This window comes from Orcinus orca, chromosome 1 (assembly GCF_937001465.1).
Source record: "Orcinus orca chromosome 1, mOrcOrc1.1, whole genome shotgun sequence".
NCBI lineage: Eukaryota > Metazoa > Chordata > Mammalia > Artiodactyla > Delphinidae > Orcinus > Orcinus orca.
Genome location: NC_064559.1, coordinates 54,288,268 through 54,307,434, shown reverse-complemented (window position 1 = coordinate 54,307,434; position 19,167 = coordinate 54,288,268). Strand labels below are relative to the sequence as shown.

The 19,167-nt window shown below is 47.1% G+C and overlaps 1 protein-coding gene across 4 annotated transcripts in view; it reads right to left on the bottom strand.

Annotated features, from left to right (window-relative positions):
- Positions 1-14,145: 14,145 nt before the first annotated feature.
- ASTN1 (astrotactin 1) overlaps positions 14,146-19,167 on the bottom strand; it is a 326,481-nt gene continuing 321,459 nt past the window's right edge. For all 4 annotated transcript variants that reach the window (XM_049715380.1, XM_049715367.1, XM_033428142.2 and 1 more), the window contains one exon: positions 14,146-17,999. In XM_049715380.1, the coding sequence (XP_049571337.1) occupies positions 17,762-17,999 (238 nt within the window). In that variant the 3' untranslated portion in view covers positions 14,146-17,761. The remainder of the gene's footprint in view (positions 18,000-19,167) is intronic.

The following is a 19,167-nucleotide window of genomic DNA, read 5'->3' as shown; positions in this document are numbered from 1 at the left end:
TAAGGAAGATAAACATGAAAGTTCACAAGAAGAGATGACATATACAAAAGCAGAGTACACAGTAGTCATGTCAAGTGCCTCATGAGTTGTAGGAATAAAATGCAAGAATCATTTACAGTCCAGAGGCAGTAGCGTCACCTCTGGAGGCCAAAGGCAGGGAGTATTTGAAAGATGGTCCATGAAGGATGCATACGAGCTTGATAGGCAGAAATGGGAAAGGGGGAGAGAAGAGTCCAGGCAAAGTGAAGAACAGGGTTGACCCTATGGAAGCAGGAAGGGGAAAAGGCTGGGTGATAGCAGACGTCCCTGGGGCATCCAACTTAGCTAGAAGGGAGAACTCAGCTCACATGTGCCCTGCATTTGGCAAAGGCAATCTGATTTAATCCTCACAGACAGATCTGCAACTTCCACTATTTCATTTCACAGATGTGGACACCAAGTGTCAGTGTGTAAAGAAAGTTCCTTAAGGTCGTATGCCTGGCACTAGAGTCAAGCCTGGTTCTGTGAGACACCAAGATAGATAAAAGAAGGAAAAGAAAAATGATGGTTCATAGGATGGGAAAAGGCAAAGGAGAAGTGGAGAGAGATGTCAAAGACAATGACTCTGCGTTATCTTTATACCCATAAAGGTTATCATCACTGACAGAAAAGGGAAGCCAGGAGGAGTAAGCTTCTGAAGAAAGAGCATGTCTTTGCTTTTTGATAAAATCAGTTTAAAAGCCAGATAGAGGGCTTCCCTGGTGGCGCAGTGGTTGAGAGTCCGCCTGCCGATGCAGGGGACATGGGTTCGTGCCCCGGTTTGGGAGGATCTCACATGCTGCGGAGCGGCTGGGCCCGTGAGTCATGGCCGCTGAGCCTGCGCGTCCGGAGCCTGTGCTCCGCAACGGGAGAGGCCACAACAGTGAGAGGCCCACGTACCGCAAAAAAAAAAAAAGAAAAAAAGAAAAATTTAAGTTCATATTACTAAGTGCAGGTTGGGATGGGAATCCAACTTTTCTGTCTCCAAATGTGATGTACTTTCCACTACATGAAGTCCAGCCCACTAGACCCAGAATGAACTCAAATTTTCCCAGCTGAAATGGGAAAGTTAAATGTCTTTTTACTTGTTTATATTTCAAGGTGCTCATTGGTTTACCGGTGGCTTTCTTAGTAGCTGATGGTAAGAAAACTGACAGCAAACCTAGAGAATCGTTCCAGGGCCCTCTGCTCATGCCAGGCCCTGAGTATAAGCAGATGCCCTGCACATGCCCATTAGGCCAGCTGGACTGAGACATCTGGCAAGGCTGCCTTCTCCCTAATAGTTTCCCCAGGGAGAGTCCTGGAGAGAGACTTTGGACCTCTGGTTTCCATTGACTGACAAACTTAAATGACATGATGAGTCACCCGTCAGCTGGGAGACTCACTACTCTTAAGATTCCAGCCAATCAGATGTTGAGGGGCTCAGGATGGCAGGAGGGTAATATGGCTTTTCACTTATAAATAACTCCAGGGCATCTCTCGATCTGGCTTTGGGTCATCTCTTTTTATGTCACCCCAAGAAGACCACTGGTTCTGGACCGATAACATTTCCGTTTGCCCAACGGCTGGCTCAGAAAAAGGGATGGTGATGAGAATCTTGTATCTTGTGATATATGTCCCCACCCATAAAACCTACACATGCCCTGGGTATTTGGAACAAAGTTAAGACTCATTCGAACATGATGATTGTTTCCAAGTGTGCGTGATTTGCTGATGATGCCTTTTTTTGTTTGTTTTCCCCTTGATCCTGCCACTAGATCCTCGGGTTACATTGCCAGTGTTAGTAAGAACTGGTGTGACAATGGCAGAGTTCATTCTTTTTTTTTTTTTTTTTTTTTTTGCGATACGCGGGCCTCTCACTGTTGTGGCCTCTCCTGTTGTGGAGCACAGGCCCCGGCCATGGCTCACGGGCCCAGCCACTCTGCGGCATGTGGGATCCTCCCAGACTGGGGCACGAACCCGTGTCTCCTGCATCGGCAGGCGGACTCTCAACCACTGCGCCACCAGGGAAGCCCCAGCGTCCATTCTTTGTTTTTTTTTTTTGTGGTACTTGGGCCACTCACTGCTGTGGCCCCTCCCGTTGCGGAGCACAGGCTCCGGATGCGCAGGCCCAGCGGCCACGGCTCACGGGCCCAGCCGCGCCCCAGAGTCCATTCTTAAAAGGATCTACAAGTCAAATCTGGTTAACATTCCAAATCAGTATAATAAAAATATTCCCAAGCCCTGAAAGATAGTACAGACCAACTACAATTTGCTAGTGTTCTTCGAATCAAATTTTCTTCTTAGGATAATTTAATATAGACAAGCTTCCTTTGCCTTGTCTCTGTCCACACAAAAGTCACTTATTCAAATGCAGAGAATAAATAAATAAAAGGAGAGTATTGACTTTTTAATGACTGCCAATCATGTTGTATCAATTTGCCTTTCCTCTCCAGGAGATAACTGCTATCTGAAGGCAGCTGCTTTGTAAAAAATATTTGTACTCTGAGAAGTCACATATTTAAATCTCACAAAAGGCTATCAGAGCTCAAGAAAGTTCCCATATCACAACTCGACATGTGCAGTTCGGAGTGCTTTCTGAATAGTAAAGCCAAGTTGTGTTAGGACACAATTTCCAAAGAATGATTTTGCTGGTAGCAAATCAATAACCTTTAGAATGATCCGTAAGAGAGTTCCTACAGTTTCTGCAAATGTCCTAGGAAATAGTGCTCATGAACTCAACACTGCTCTTGACTTCTCTACTTTGCCAGGTAACCTGCTAAAGGGACCTTAACTTTGAGAAGTCAGACCATGACTGAGGAGCAGTAAAACACTTAAATATGAGACATGAGGGCTTCCCTGGTGGCGCAGTGGTTGAGAGTCCGCCTGCCGATGCAGGGGACACGGGTTCGTGCCCCGGTCCGGGAAGATCCCACATGCCGTGGAGCGGCTGGGCCCGTGAGCCATGGCCACTGAGCCTGCACGTCCAGAGCCTGTGCTCCGCAACGGGAGAGGCCACAACAGTGAGAGGCCCGCGTACCGCAAAAAAAGATAAAAAAAAAAAAAAAAAAAAAGATGAGACATGAGAAGTATTCAGAGAGGTACAGAAATGCCCAAGGTGGCACAGCTAATAAGTGGCAGAGCCCTGATTTAGACCCTCGGAGTCTGGTTCTAGGGTCTATGCGTTAACCCTCTATGCTCTGACAGAATGCTCCCTCTCCGGGGGAACCACACACATAAAGCACAGTACTTAGATTTATAGGTTCTCAGGCTTGAAAGGGTCTCCAAGAGACTGAATTATTCACATAACATTTCCTACCATGGGTTGTCCTGCCTAACTGTGAATCAGTCTAGTATTAAGGAAATCACTGTCTCCCAGGGCTACACATTTTACATCTGGACTGTTCTGACTTGAATGAAGCAAAAAAATACCCAAATAGCTGGTGATATCAATAAATACTTATTGAGCACCTATTCTGTGCCAGGTGCTAGGGATACGGCAGTGAACAAAACAAAGCTCCTTATTTGGAAAGACATTGGTGGAGACAGACTATACAGTGAAGAGTGCTACAAAGAAAACTAAGGTGCAGTAAGTGGGGTAAAGGGGGTCCGGGGTGGGTAAGTGCTAGTTTCTATAGGGAAGGTCTGTGAATACTTCTCAATAGCAGGAAGTCAGCTGCCCCGTGAATACCTGGGGGGAGAGTGAGCCAGAACAGGGAGCAGCAGAAGTGAGGTGGGAGAGAGCTTAGTGTTGTCTGCAGAAGAGCAGAGCGAGGGATGCAGGTGAGGGCAGAGAGGGCTGGGGGATGGGGAGGGTCACAGAGGGTCTCCTTAGCCACGGTAAGGACTCTCTGGCTTTTCCTTGGAGGGAAATTGTTTCCCACACCAGCTTCTCTGTACCTGCACATAATCCATCGCCTGTGCTTGCTCTCACATCCATCCTCCTCCTTTCGGTTTGCCTTCCTCTCACCCCCGCTTGGGCTGCCATCACGTCCTCAACTGCCATGGTAACGTCACCAAGCCAGGTCCCTTCTCCTGTCTCTTCCCCAGCAGTCCGTTGGCACGAGCCTTCCACATCATTCCTCCTGTAGCACACCTCTCGTCCGGTCACCCGGGACTCAGGGAAAGGAGCTCACGGTGTCTGCCTGTCCTGAAGGATCAAACCACTCTCAGCACAGCCAACCTGTTACACTGGCTTCCCGCTGCTTCCGAACTAGTGGTCCTCCCCGGCCCCACACCACCCCCTGCCCCTGCCTTCCAGTCAGAGAGGATGCGCCCACAGCCCCTGAGGCTCCTGCTTCTGCTTGTGCTAATCCCGGACCTGGATGCCCTCCCTCCATCTCCACATGCCCCAAAGCTGCTCATTTCCCAGTCCCCTCTCGTGTCCTCCAGTTCCGTGAAGCTGTGCTTCCTCCCCCATCCGATGAGATTTACTGTGTCCATGGCTCCGTATCGTCCTCCCCCAGGATCACCAACCTGATGGACTGATGTTTTGTTATCTGTGTTCTTGTCTTTCCCTCCTATTCAATCGTAAACTCTTCGAAGCCAGGTGAACTCAGGGCTCCACGAGACCATGCGATACCTTTCCTGAGAAATTTAAAAAAAGCTCCCCTTCATCTGAGTGAAAGCAAACCAATGTCAGAGAGCATGGCTTGAAACGTATAGCACGGGCTGGATTTCTGGCCATATTCACCCCCTGGACCAGGCAGCCTCGGGCGAGACACCACTTTACATCTCTACATTGTGGCCCTACAAACACCATCTTACTTGATTTTGGATCTCTGACACTGCCTTGCACAGTGTCTTGCCTGAATAAAACCTTAAAATTTGCTGAATTGAATCCCAATCCTGATTCTGGGAATGTGAGAATCAAAAGAAAAGAAGATGTTGCGTTTGGGGTTGGAGGTGGGTGCGTGGGTCTGTGGACACTCGAGTTTTATGCTTTGACTGGTTCTTTAACAATAGTCTGAGCAAGGATAACACAGGGCCAACACAGAAGACTGGGTTGTGAGTGCATAGTTTCAAAATGACTCATTTTGAAGCTGACCATTGAAGTCAGGGTGTGTCGGTCAGTTTTATGTTGAGGTGTGCTTTAGCTCAGCTAAGATGTGCACATTTTGGTTTTAGATGTGTAGTCCACATGGATTAGGAAGAAGTAGCAACTGTCGATTAGGCAAGATTGAGAATCTAAGAGACAACCTCACCTGAGACGAAGTGAATTGACCTTGAGCAAGTTATTTAGTGGCTTAAGACTCAACTTTCCCATCTGTAAAATGGAATAATTCCTAACTTAGAGAATTTTCATGCAGGTTTACTACGATAATCATGAAGTGCCTTCCATGGAGGCACTTTTTTCTTCCTCTTTTTTATAAATTTATTTATTTTTGGTTGCGTTGGGTCTTCGTTGCTGTACACGGGCTTTCTCTAGTTGCGGCGAGCGGGGAATACTCTTCGTTGCGGTATGCGGGCTTCTCATTGCGGTGGCTTCTCTTGTTGTGGAACATGGGCTCTAGGCATGTGGGCTTCAGTAGTTGTGGCTCGCAGGCTCTAGAGCACAGGCTCAGTAGTTGTGGCACACGGGCTTAGTTGCTCCGTGGCATGTGGGAGCTTCCTGGACCAGGGCTCGAACCCGTGTCCCCTGCATGGGCAGGCAGATTCTCAACCACTGCGCCACCAGGGAAGTCCCCATGGAGGCACTTTTAAAATGGTGATTAGAAGTATTACTACCCGAGATCAATAGAAGTATCCCTGGTACAGGAGGAACAGAGTAGTGGGGATGGTGATTGGCTGGCTTTTGAGTTTTCCACATACTTTCTGGCCTGGGATGTGAATTATTCTAATGGGTATTCCTCTCTCTCTCTCTCTCTCCCTCTCTCTCTCTCTCTCTCTCACACACACACACACACACACACACACACACACACACCCATATACACACACTCACATGCTCACATGCAATTAAGTGTTCTATGAACCTTTGGCTATGTTTTAAATATAATTTCATTTAAAGCCATGCTACGTGCCAGTTCGAGGCCCCAGATTAAATAGTTAGAATGTGACCCTGATTCCAAGTATTAAGGGGAGGAAAAAATTGTTTAAACTATGTCATCAAGAAATGTAATTTACTCACAATTTTAGAGGGTCATGTTGATGCCAGAGCATGTCCTGGGGCTCTGCCTGGGCAGCATACTCACGAATAAGCAAACTGGATCCACCCATACTAATTGTAGTTTTAGACAATTTACCTTCATGAAGTAAAGAGGGCCCCAGGCAAGGATCATGGCTTGGGGAGAGTAACAAGGTTTCCTCTAGATGTAAATGACATTCCTGGAGGTACCAAGGCATCAGGACTTGACTGTCTCAAAGTAAATTTTGGTAGAAATTGTAGGCATTTATGTATTCATCTCGATCGTTCGGAGAGTACAGACCTCAGACTGAAGACCTAGTGTGGACTCCCAGTTCAAGGAGATGTTGGGCAGATGAGTCTTTTAGGGCCCGTTTATAAAGTGGGGATGAGTTTATATTTGCAGGACTATTATGAGCACTCGATAGGGTAACCTTAGTAACCCTTGAAAGCACTTGGTATACAAAGTGTTCCGTGTGAGTTTCTTTCCCATAGCACGGCTGGAGTTCAATAAATACTTATTAATAATAAATATTTATTAGTGAAAGAATTTCCTTCCTTCTTTTCCATTGAAATGCCCTGTACCTTCCTATTACCATTTCAGGTGTACTTAAAATTTCACCACTTGTTTCCAGTTTCCATTCATGCTATAGCTCAGACAAGAGTTTCCCCTGAGCTAGTTAAGGCTTCAGGGAAGAGGAAATCGGACAGGAAAGAGTTGAATCTGGAGAAGGGTTGAGTCTGGCAAGACCTGGAGGTGAAGGCAAGATCAGATTCTGGCAATATCTTTTCCAGGCTCTAGAAGGGAGTTCCAGGCCTCCTTCCTCATAAACAACTTGGCCAGCAGTTGTCCACACTACCTCATTATTATCAGGATTTTATGAATCTCCTGGCTCGTGGAGCCTCATCTAAGCGCTGGGCTTCAGACACAGACCCCGCCTTGACCTCAGGCTCTTGTGTGCTCCCCAACACCAGCTCTTCAAGTCATGCCAGTCCCACCCCCTCACTGTCCTTGTGGTCTTATCTCTCCCGGCGCCAGCGTCTTTCCAGACTCGCCTCTTCAACCCACTGCTGCCCATTCCCGTGGCTAACACACACCACGGATCTGTCTTCTGTTTGATCCAACCGTGAGGGTTTTGAGATCCCAGGTCCATGCCCACAATGAGAATACCACGCTGGAGAAGGGCAGGCAGCAAAGGAAAAGACAGAAGTGAACTTTTGCGGGGAAGAACTTTCAAAGTGCCTGCTCATTCCCTGAAGAACGTCCAGCTCAGAATTTTTGGGGAAAAAACAATAATTTGTAGATCAAGTCTCTCTTGGCTTTTTGTGGAGTTTTCCAAATTTCTTCTGGGAGGTCCCCGTGCTGTGCCCGGGGGAGAGGAAAACCCACACCTGGGAAGTCAGCTTGTCTTTTCCGTGCCTGTCTTCGTCCTGAGGAGTCCTGAGAGCTAGGGCACTCCTTGCTCGTGGCCTCAGCCCAGGCTCTGTGGGGAGGAGTGAAGCTCCCCTCAGACATTCCAGCGGCTGCTCAAACCCAGTGGCACTTTGTTAAGTTCTGGGCTACACCCTCTCCTGTGAGTGTCTGCTGGTATTACTGTGGCAGCCAAATGCCCTTTCTTTATGTTCCCCTCTCCTTGCCCCACACCAGTCAGCTCCATCGCCAACACCTCTACTGTGGGTCTCTTCAGATTCCTTCCTAGTCGCCAAGGGACATGGAAGCTACAGGGTGAGGATCAAAACATCGTCCCCTGTCTGATACCCGAGAGTGAGGAAGGTCCAGAGACCTGAGGTGCTTTAGACTGACCTTGGTCAGGGGTTACCGCGGTGTAGGCACAGTAGATCCATGGGTGTGGTTGAACGCTTCCGTTCTAGAACTGTAGAGACATCTGCATCGTTGGAACGGTCTGCCTGAGAATACGACCAGGCTGGAGGGTGGGAATGACTTTTACGCCAGGAGAGACACAAAAGTCAGTGAGATCAGACATGGGAGGAATTCCATTTCCATGCATGCCAATAAACTCACGTCACAAGAATCCTTGAAAGTGCATAGGCCCAGCTCCCTAGCCACGCCTTCTCCACAGCAGGGACTGACGCTGTGCCGAATACCAGGAAGAAGCAGCAAGACGTGGACATGTAAGGATCGCCAAGTCTCGTTTGTCGGTTCTGCTGCGTACAAGGAAACCCCGACCTCCCCCATCGGCAAAACAAAACAAAGAGAAACAACAGACCAAAAAAACATGTTCAGTCAAGTTTTGCTGTTGGTTTAGTTGAATCACCCTGTTGATGTCACGTAGGTTCCAAATCCCGGGGTGATTTAGGTGGGACACACTGCAGCATCGGAGAGCAGTAAAAAGGGTGCACTCTGGCTCCCACACTTACCTACCTTACGGCCTTGGGACAGTTACTTAAGATTTCCAACCTTCCTCATCTGTAGAATGTAGATATGAACAGTATCTGTCCACAGGCTTGTTGGGAGAATTAGACAAGAGAAGCCATGTCAGAGTGATTAGCTGGTGCCTGGCACATAAGAAGCAATCGATCAGTGTTACTCGCTATTAAAAACAACAACGTCTTCAGTGACAAATCTCACATAAAATGGTAACACCTCTTAGAGAAAGTTCAGTTTCAAAGATAGCACGTTGTAGTATATACAGAAGTTGAAATATAATGTTGTACACATGAGACGTGCAATGTTATAAACCAGTGTTACCTAAAAAAAACCACAGGGAAAAAAGAATGCATAGTATAAACTTGAAACATGTTTTCTTGCTACCCTATCATGTTGTCAAGAAAAAGCTACTGGGAAAGGATAAATGGCTGTGGCACATGTGGCTCCATTTCAGTGTCTAAGAACAGTAAAGACAGCCAGGGAGCACCAATACTGTGGAGCACTTACCAGGTGTGTTCCAGGCATTGTGCTAAGCGCCTCCAAAGCATTACCTCGTTTAATCTCCAGGCCACTTGTGCCAGTTATTAAGCTACTGTCTCTCTGCTGAAACCCACCCTCTTGTCCTCTGCTTTGTGATGCTGCTGTTGAAACACTGCAAACTTGTTCTTTTTTGTCAGTTTCATGTAATGGCTCTTTACCGTGGCGGCAGCAGTTGGTTCTAGTCTCTGTCATCTTTGTGCCCTTGAAGGACCAGCTCTATTATGTTCTCACAAAGAAACTCCATCACCAAGCAAATGGCCTCTCCTTGAGGAAACCCACTTTCTGTTTCCTCCCTTTGTTCTCTGAGTCCAAGAAGGGTGGCTGCTTCCTGCAATTATTCATACCTCTGTGTTATCTCAGTATTTCAAATAGTCTTGCTCTTTTGCTCCTCTAGTATCTTTTAACCAATTCCCTACATTAAATTCTCTCTGTGGAAATCTTGACTGCATCTTCACTGACACACTGTTCAAGAGGCAGAAACAGATGGAGACTTGGAAATCCTTTGTTTCCTGCCACCTAAGATACCAAATTAACACCATTAACACTATCTTAAAATACAGATTTAGAAATGAAAAAAGACAGTTCAGAAAACATAAATAAAAAGCTGTGAAAGTGATCACATAGTAATGGGGCCAGAGGTTTCAGAAATGTGTTTTTTGTTCTCACTCTATTTCCATTATCATTGCACAATGAATCTATATTCACTTTTGTATATGTCATAAGCTATATGACATTATTATATTATATTACGGTGCATACATAAGTGATCTTCCTGTATAGTCCTGATTTTAGGTATTCTGTGTCTATTCTTTTTCTATAAGTTAGGGAAGACAAATGCATGGCACACATTTTGCCATTCAGCATTTCCATATCCATGTTAGGCATTCATCACTCATCTCACCACTCTTTCTGGCCAGATACAGATCCAGTCTCAGAATCCTTTTCAAATCACAGGCAGTGGGACTTCCCTCGTGGTGTAGTAGTTGGGAATCCGCCTGCCAATGCAGGGGATGTGGGTTTTATCCCTGAACTGGGAGGATCCCACATGCCGCGGAGCAACTAAGCCTGTGTGCCACAACTACTGAGCCTGTGCTCTAGAGCCGATGAGCCACAACTACTGAGCTCGCGTGCCCTAGAGCCCACGCACCACAACTACTGAAGCCCATGTGCTCTAGGGTCCATGTGCTGCAACTACTGAGCCCACGTGCTGCAACTACTGAGCCTGCGTGCTGCAACTACTGAAGCCCGTAAGCCTAGAGCCTGTGCTCTGCAACAAGAGAAGCCACTGCAATGAGAAGCCCGCACACCGCAACGAAGAGTAGCCCCCACTCGCTGCAACTAGAGAAAGCCTGCACGCAACAACAAAGACCCAATGCAGCCAAAGAAAAAAAGAAAATAAAAAAATCACAGGCAGCCACTACACTACAAATTTAGCACTCAAGTGAAAACCCATTCGCCATCCTTGCGATCTACCTTCAAGTTTATGGAAATTTCTTTACTTTTGTCATCAGAATTTACGTTCCAGATTGTCATTCAGATCCTAAAGAGTTATAAAACTTTTATGTCATATGATATGTAATAATTTTTAGTTTGAAGTACGTATTAGTTAAGACCCAGTTAGGAAAGCAGAACACATTTTAGATAATTCAATAGAGAAAATTCAAAATGGAAAACTAATTAGAAAGGCTTTGGAATAACAGAAAGGGCATGTGAAAAATCGTGGGCCAACCCAAAGATTGGCAACGGCGGGAAGCTCCTGCTTTGAGGAGATAAGACCATGTTACTAAAACTCAGGACTTGGAGCCACCTAAAGGGAGCTGAAAGCATGGCAGGAGTTTGCTGGAGGAGTTCTGAGGCCAGAGAGGCAGCTGGAACCACAAAGAAGATGCTAACGACACCATCCAGTCAGAGAGAGGAAGAAATACACTGGTTTCCTTCCTCTCCCTGTCCTCCAATCTTCCACAAGTGCCTGCCATTGTCCCACGGGCTGGAAGCCTGTTGGCAAGGCTGTGTGGAAAATGTAGCTTGCAAGAGCCAGCTCTCTGTGACACAGAGCAGAGCAGCAGAAGGCTGGGGAATGGATCTGAGGACAAAGAGGCAGTTGGCTTTTGAGTAGTATGGGCATTACCAAGTTACACTCAACAGTCACTGGGGCAAAATGGCGGTGAAGGCATGTCCAACCGTGTCTTATCGACAGGCTCTTAGGTCCCGGGACACCACAAGGACATGGCAGGAGACGGTTTCATCTCTAAGCCAGCAGGTCACAGAACACTGTCTGACTCGTTGGACAGCAAAGGCCTCAGGGTTACCTGACATTTGAATATTTCTGAACAAAGGAAGTTGCTCCTAATTATTAAGCGCAGAATATGGCTGAGGTTTTCTTCCTGGGAGAGGGAGTAAGAAATCAATTACACTAACGGGTAGCGCTGTGTGAACATATTCATGAACTCTAAGAAAAGGCAGTTTTGGTGAAGAAACAAGATATCAAAACCTGTGCATTCCTACAGGAATCAATTCAATTACAGCACACACTGCAAAGCCCTGGCACAAAGAGGGGTTTTTTTCCCCCTCACTTTAGAATAGTGCAGACATGAGCCAAAGCCTGGAGTCCCACATGTATCAAGAGAAATTGTCAGCTGTTCTATATAACACTGAGGTTTCATTTGACACTAAGCTGCTCATTCATTGGTTCACTTGAAATGACAATGAGAAAGGAGGTGGTGATGGAAACAGGGCTGGGAGCCAGTAGGTTATCAAAATCAGGCTGGGTCCTGGATCAACATCACAAGCTATGCTGTCCTGAAGGGCAGGAGGTTTTTGTTTCCCAAGATCTCACTCAAGTATTGGGTGTTACCAAGGATGCATGCAGAGCACAGAGAACAGGGCAAAAGAACCATGAAAAGCCAACACAAGGCTACGTTCAGCAGATAGAGCTCGAGTCACGCTTTTTCTTGACTCTGCATTATCCTCACGGGACAGACAAAAAACAAGCCAAACAGACAAGCAAACAAGCTTGGAAACAAGCTATGCACCCTGAGTTGTTTTCCTAATCGTGGTAGGTTTGCATTGATCCAGCCACATTCTCTTTTATGGTCTGACATAGGGTAACCAGCCAGTGATGTGTAAAAAATCTCAGTGGGAGTTCTTCCCTTTCTAGGAAACTCAATGAGAAGCCAACTCATGAATGGCGGAGGCAGGATGGTGTAATGGTTAGAGTCAGACAGCCCTTGGTTGAGAGGTCTTACTTCTACTTCCCTGTGAACTGGGGCAAGTTGTATAAAATCTCTGAGATTCTGCTTCCTCTTTCCTGAGAGTATCCAGTTCACAGGATTGCATGAAGATTGAGGATGAGCCTGCAGTTATAGTGTTTAGCACGGTGCCTGGCCCACTTTAAGTGTGGGATGTACATATTCACATCCAGGAGGTTCCAAGTGCAAAGGGGCAGAAAAGCAAAATAATTAGAAGAAACCCTTCTCTTCTACTATTCCAATTTTGTCCCCAATTGTCTTCTCCTTTCTCTCTTTTTTTTTTTTTTTTTTTTTTTTGCTGGCCCTGGAACAACTGTCCCCCTTCCCAGGGCTTCCACTAAGTTCCTGAGGTTCGCCCTCTGAGAGGTATTGGGGTGAAGCATCCAGTCTTCTGTTTTGCTCTTCTCTGTTGCAGCAGAGATTCACTGCTGCAAGGTGGTGAGAGGGACGTTATGCTTACGTAGCCCAGCCCGGGGAAAATCACCTCTTCTTTTCACGGTGAATTCACACCCGGGACAGAAACTCAGATGCTCCGTCACTGGCTGGGTGGAATAGACACCGTTGAGCTCTCATCCGATCCCCTTTATTTAGCAGACCAATCCCCACAGTGGCTTAAAGCAATAACCATTTTATTGTGTTGCATAATTTTCAGGGCCAGGAATTCAGGCGGGGCTTGGCAGGTGATTCTCCTCTTCCATGTGACATTGATAGAGGTCGCTGGGTGGTGTGCAGCTGGCAGAGGGACGGGTCTCGAGGGGCCAAGACATCTTCATTCATGTGTCTGGTGCCTTAGCTGGAATGTCTGGAAGGCTGGGCTCAGCTGGGACAGTGGCCCAGAGTGCTTACATGTGACGTCTCCAGCATGGTGGCCCCAGCACGGTGGCCTCAGATTTCTTCTCCAAGAGTAAGAGTTCCAGAGAGAAAGGCAGAAGCCCCAAGGCCTTTTATGACTCAGACTTGGAAGTCAGAGAGTTTCACTTCCATTCTCATCTATTGGTCAAAACAGTCATCATCCTGCCCAGATTCAAGGGCAGAGGCAGTAGAACACCATTCTAGTTGGGAGGCGTGTCGAAGAATTTATGGGGCCGTCTTTTAAAACTGCCAGTCTGTCTTCTTTTAATAATTCTCACTTGCACGCACAGACCAGAACTGTCACGGTTACTTTTCAAGAGGGCCAACTAGCGCCTAGGCACTGAATAGCTGGCTATTGAAGAATTTAAAGGGAATCACATGCGCTGGTGGCAGCACAGATAACATCTATTTAAAGTTACATTGTAGAGAGGGGGCAGAAAAGATGGAGGTTCTGAGCTACAGTTCATAATAGCCAGCCTCTCCCAAATGCCTCTACAGAATGCAAGATAAGAATGTGTCAGGCAGGGCCTTTTGCAACATTATTCTTAGATGCCCAACATACAAATTTCAGCAACTCCCATAGAGTCCTGTATGTCTCTGTCATAGTTCTTGTCACCCTTGTAATGATGGGTTCAATGTCTAACTTTCCCTATAAAATGCCATTCTCGGTGACGGAGAACAAGCTTGTCCTACCACCCAGTGTATCTCCCGCACCACGCACAGTGTCTGAAATGCAGCAGATGTGCAATAAATACATTTCATTGGCCAATTATTTGGCGATGGTAGAAAGAAGATGAGAATAGCTAGTACCTAACAATAAGCTTATAATTTGCTGTGAAGGATTTAAGTTTTTTTTTACTTAAGATGATGGGCTATAAGACCTATGTATGTATCAACAGAATCTAAAGTATAACATTTAAAGCTTTAATAATTCCCCAGTTGGTCTAACCAGATCACTCCGATTATTAAAAGACACCGGTAACATCCACACACCCGACACTTACTGACAGCTTTGTTTATTATTTAGTTGATTATTCCATTTGTATAATCGTACAATGATTCTCTTTTAAACAATACTGCTATACCTGAAGTTGGTCACACTATACTCTCCCTTCCTTCTATAGTAGTAAAGTGGTTTTTTTTCACACTCAGTTTTTTAATAGAACATTTTCAAATATCAAGAAGTGCGATTAACTGAAAGTAATGAACGGACCAAACTCCACGGAAGACAACCGCACACTCCGTTAAGGGTCTAGTGCTATTACAGTGGGCCATGTCCATTCAGGAGGAAACACCAGTGGCCTCGTGGGATCCCAGGGCTGGCAGAGTGTTGGTGGGTATAAGCAACTCCCTTAAGACCTGTTTGGCAGCTTGGAAAGTTGAGGTTTAATAGTGGCCCCGTCCGTCACCCTTCTAGTCAGAATGGGTTCCTGCAGTCAAACTGTGGGCAGTGTCGTCGGGGTGTGAGCGAGCTTGCCTTCCTTGGGCAAAATCCTCGAGTGAAATCCTCAGGGGGCCCGAGCACTCTCTCCTACTCCATTCATATTGGCCTTATTTTTAACTTGAAAGTAGGTGGGACCCAGGCATAGAGGTTGTGTGTACAGTATGTATGTGTGTGTATAGAGTGTGTGTGTGTAGTTTGTGTATGTAATGTGTGTGTCTGTAGTGTGTGTGTAGACTGTGTATATATAGTGTGTGTCTGTATATTGTGTGTGTGTATATTCTGTGTAGTGTGTATAGTGTGTGTACAGTGTGTGTGTAGTGTGCGTGTATACACTGTGGATGTAGAGTGTGTGTGTGTAGTGTGTACATCTGTGGCTGCGTGTAGTATGTAGTGTGGTGTGTGTGCCTATGTGTAGTGTGTACAGTATACATATAGGGTGTGTGCACACAGTCTGTATGTGTATAGTGTGTGTGCCTATAGTTTGTATTTGTGTAGTGTGTAAATGTGTAGAGTCTATAGTGTGTGTGTGTGTGTACATAGGTACAGTGTGTATACTGTGCATGTAGTATGTGTATATACTGTGTGTAGAGTGTGTAGTGTGTGTGTTGTGTGTGTGTAGTATGTGTATACACTGTGCAGTTTGTAGAGCGTGTGTGTAGTGTGTGCACATGCAGTGTGTGTGTAGTGTGTGCATGTGTCTGGTGTGTGTAATATGTGTATATACTCTGTCGAGTGTGTACAGTGTGGGTAGTGTGTGTTTTGTGTGGGCAGTGTGTGTATATACTGTGTGTAGTGTGTGTTGTGCGTGCATGTGTGCACATACTGTGTGTATGTGTGGAGGGCACAGGGCACACTGAAGGAGGGAGAGGGTCATGGAGGGAGAAGGACAGGGCTAAGGAGGAAGGGTATCAGGCAGGAGAAGTAGACAAAGATGAGGATGGACCTGGGGGGAGACGGGAGGAGGGAGGGAAAGCGTGAGCGTGCTTTCTTTTTTTAATAACACAGAGGAGGGACAGGGAACGGTGTCCCTGATGCCACTCCCTGGCCCCCCTCTCTGGCCCAAGGTCCTGGTCCTCTGCTGTGCAGATCCAGCTTTCTGTACAGACTTGAATAAAGGAGTAGCAGCGGCAAAACCAGCTCTCACCAAGGCCCCGCCCCATTGGCTGGGGTCCCAACTGCTGCCTCCTGTACCCCTTCCTCTTCGGTCAAGGTGAGACACTGGCTTCTGAGGCATTTCACCCACCGCCCGGCATTGGTGGGTCTCAGTTTTCTGCCAGCCTTTGCTCTGGAACTGAGGGGGCTGCATTCCAGAGTCGATATACTGTCTTTCCATCTGTCTGCAGAAAGATGCAGAGAGGGGCGTGAGGTCACCTGTGCTTGCAGCCCTGCCACAGGCTCACTCTCAGGCACTGGCGGGGAGAAGGCTTGTGCTGCAGATCCGTGGTCCCAAAGGATGCCCCGGCTGCAGGGTTAGGATGCACTGTGCCCTCCTCCCACTGCAACGCACTGCAGGCATATCTGTGCCACGGAGGCAGGGGCCAGGGAGAGCTGCGCGTCCAGGCAACATGGAAAGCAGAGCTGAGGAGGGCGAGGGGTTACAATCCTGTGCTCTGGAGTCCGACAGCCTGAATTCAAATGGTGGTTCAGGTAGGTAAGAAACGAGCTGTTGCTAGAATTCAGCGATACGTCAAGCGCTTAGAGCAGCATCTGGCACACAGTAAGCCCTCAATAAACAAGCTCTGTCATTCTAACCACTTAGAAAAAATTCAGTAGGGCTCAATGACAGGCCTTATAGATTCTGCATCTCCTTCCTGACCTTTCTCTTGTGTTTCCAAATGAGGAGCCCTGGTCAAAGGCAGGGTGGCTGAACGTGTGTGTTCAGGCCTCTGAGGTGTGTGAGGACAATTAAGGCCATTGCTGGTCCACAGGGCCCTGCAGAGCTCTTTCTGAGAGGCTGGACTTCCCGTTGGCCAGGTCCCCACTTGTGCCAGTGCCAATGCTCGGGGAGCGGGGCAGAAGCAGTGGCCTGGCCCTTACCTGTGGTCAGGGGAGCTCACCTACACAGAACCTCTGCTGCTCCTGGCAACTAGATGGGGGGTGAAAATGGAATCCTCACCCAGAGAAATGATTTGCAAAACTAGCAACATAACTAAGCAAATTTGGCAAAGGGGAGAATGGACGGAAGTGTTTTGTGATGGGTAATAACTTGAGTTCACTAAAACACTGACATGGAGGCCTTGACCCGTCCTGACCAGAGCGTACATCAGCCAGGACGGATCTGTGCAAGGTAAGCGGCGCAGACACCACAGAGAATCCGGGCATGCGACGTGCACTACTGGTCTGCAGAAGTTCACCCTGGAGGTACAGGAGCTTTTTAAAAGAAGAAACTACATTTTTTTTTCGAGAACATGGACTGCTAACCAGACTCCCAGGTAGACTGCTCTGCAGGTGCATTAGACAGGTAGCATTTTATTGCCTCTTAAAGATATATTGTTCAGAGGAGAAGGCAGAGTTCTTCCAGAAGGAGATTTAATTCCCTTAAAAATCCAGGAGGCCGACCGGGGCCCATAATGGAGGCGAAGTTCACCTTTGCAGTGTGAAGATAGCAATCAGAAGGCCGGGGGCGGAAACCATGAGACCTACACAGGGGCCACCTTCCCAGTTTTCCTGCTGTTGTTCTCTGTGAGCAGAGCTTAGGCTCTTAGTGTGAGAGCTTCCCTAGGACATCTGAGGCTGGGGTCTGAGGCCACTCTACAACTTTCTGGCCTCATCTCTGTCCCCAGGTGCAAGGGACATAGGAACTCAGTGAGCACAGAGTGCACCAACCTAATGGCCCTTTCATGAGAAGCATGGCAGAACCCGAGCATTTTGATGAACCTCTTGGACAAAAAATGAACGAAACAAATTAACCGCAAAACAAGCCCCAAAGTAATTCCCTAAGAAGAAATTTAGGAAGCCCTGGCTAGCAGGCTTACTGACCACACAGATGGAGAACATGATACCCGAGAAGTTCTGCAGGAAGCAAGGATCACCTTCTCCCTAGTTTAGATGTTGCCTGTGGAGGTTTGAACGTTCCCTTAAAAACATTAAAAATCCACACACCAACCCAGACATTTCCCCTCCTCTCTCCTGCTTCCTTCTGGCAGCTGCTCTCTGGCATCATGGCGCTAGATGTCTTTGCTGTCCCCATAATCGTTGTAAGGGATGCTCAGGGTCTGCTCCTCACACGTCTTCCTAAGGTCCCGGCTAAGCTCTGACCAGTCAAGTCCGTAGGGCTTGATCTCGCTGTAGCGGCAGCCCAGGTACTTAAGGGAGCTGCGTCGCAAGCTTATCTTGGGTTCCTGAAGGAGTCCATTGCACCAATTGCTGAGATCCCCAAGCTGAGAAAGGATGAGGCCAGCTTTCCTACGGATCAAGCATGGAGGATGCTTAGGTTAGAAAGAAGAGAAGGCAGGAAAGGTAAACAGTGTGAGACTTTAAACTTCAAGAGGGAAGAGCCCCGTTTATTTTGCTTACTGTTCCATGGTTGGCACTTAGAAGAGGGGGAACCTCCATAAATACTTGTCAAGAAAATGAATGAATGAATGGAAGAATGAATGAATGAATGGAAGAATGAATGAATGAATGAAATAATTAATTAATAAGGACGGACGAGCAAAGTAGGGCACCAAAATGGAAACAAAGAAACAAAATGCAATAAGGACAAATAAGGAAGAGAAAATGACATACTTTAGTGGGGATTTATGCTCTTTTCAAATCATAGAGCTGACAAATCAGATCAATTTACTTTAAAGCCAGTCATTTATCACCATTAAATGACAAATAATGTGTCTGACTGGATTCAAGGGTATTTCTGAACTGAGTAGAAGCTGCCAATATATTGCACTTTGGGGGTATCAAGTGTAATTCATTATGCCTGTATGAAGGTAATTATAGTGTAATAAGGGCACGAACAATAGTGCCCTCAGTGCATATCGACATAGGGTCATTCTTTGGGAAATGCAGACTCCCAGTGGCACGCAGCACCTAGTTAACCCCCAGGTGCGCTCCTGCTCTGTTCTGCAGTCTCCCTCGGAAAGTCAGGAGGCTAGTGCCATTGAGACCCCTGAGACCCCATCCAAAGAGTGGGAAGAAGACGAGGTGATGAGAGGGCACCTGAGCTTTTGCAGATCCCTGAGAGAATGGGAAGAGGAGGGCAAGGTCTCCCCAAGTTCACACACACTGTAAAGGAGTGACCCACTGGGCCAAGAATAGGGTGTGAGACCCCCTGCGCATAGCTTGGGGAAGCGGGCTGTCGCCAGGATCTAGCTCACCGGTGTACGGCCTCTTCTTGGCATCCACTTCTGGTGTTAGAGATGGGACTGCCAGATGGCCAGTTCTCAGCCCGCACTGGCTTTGACTCTGAACACTTAGGATAAGTGAAGGAACGGGGATCCCCTCATTTAGCTGTGTTCTTTCCCTTCTTCAAAAAACCATGGGTGACCAGAGACCCATGAAAGAATAGTCTCTTATTCCAACAAGCCCACGTAAGGCTCTAAAATCTGTTCTGGAAAGTTCAATGAACAGGACCCCT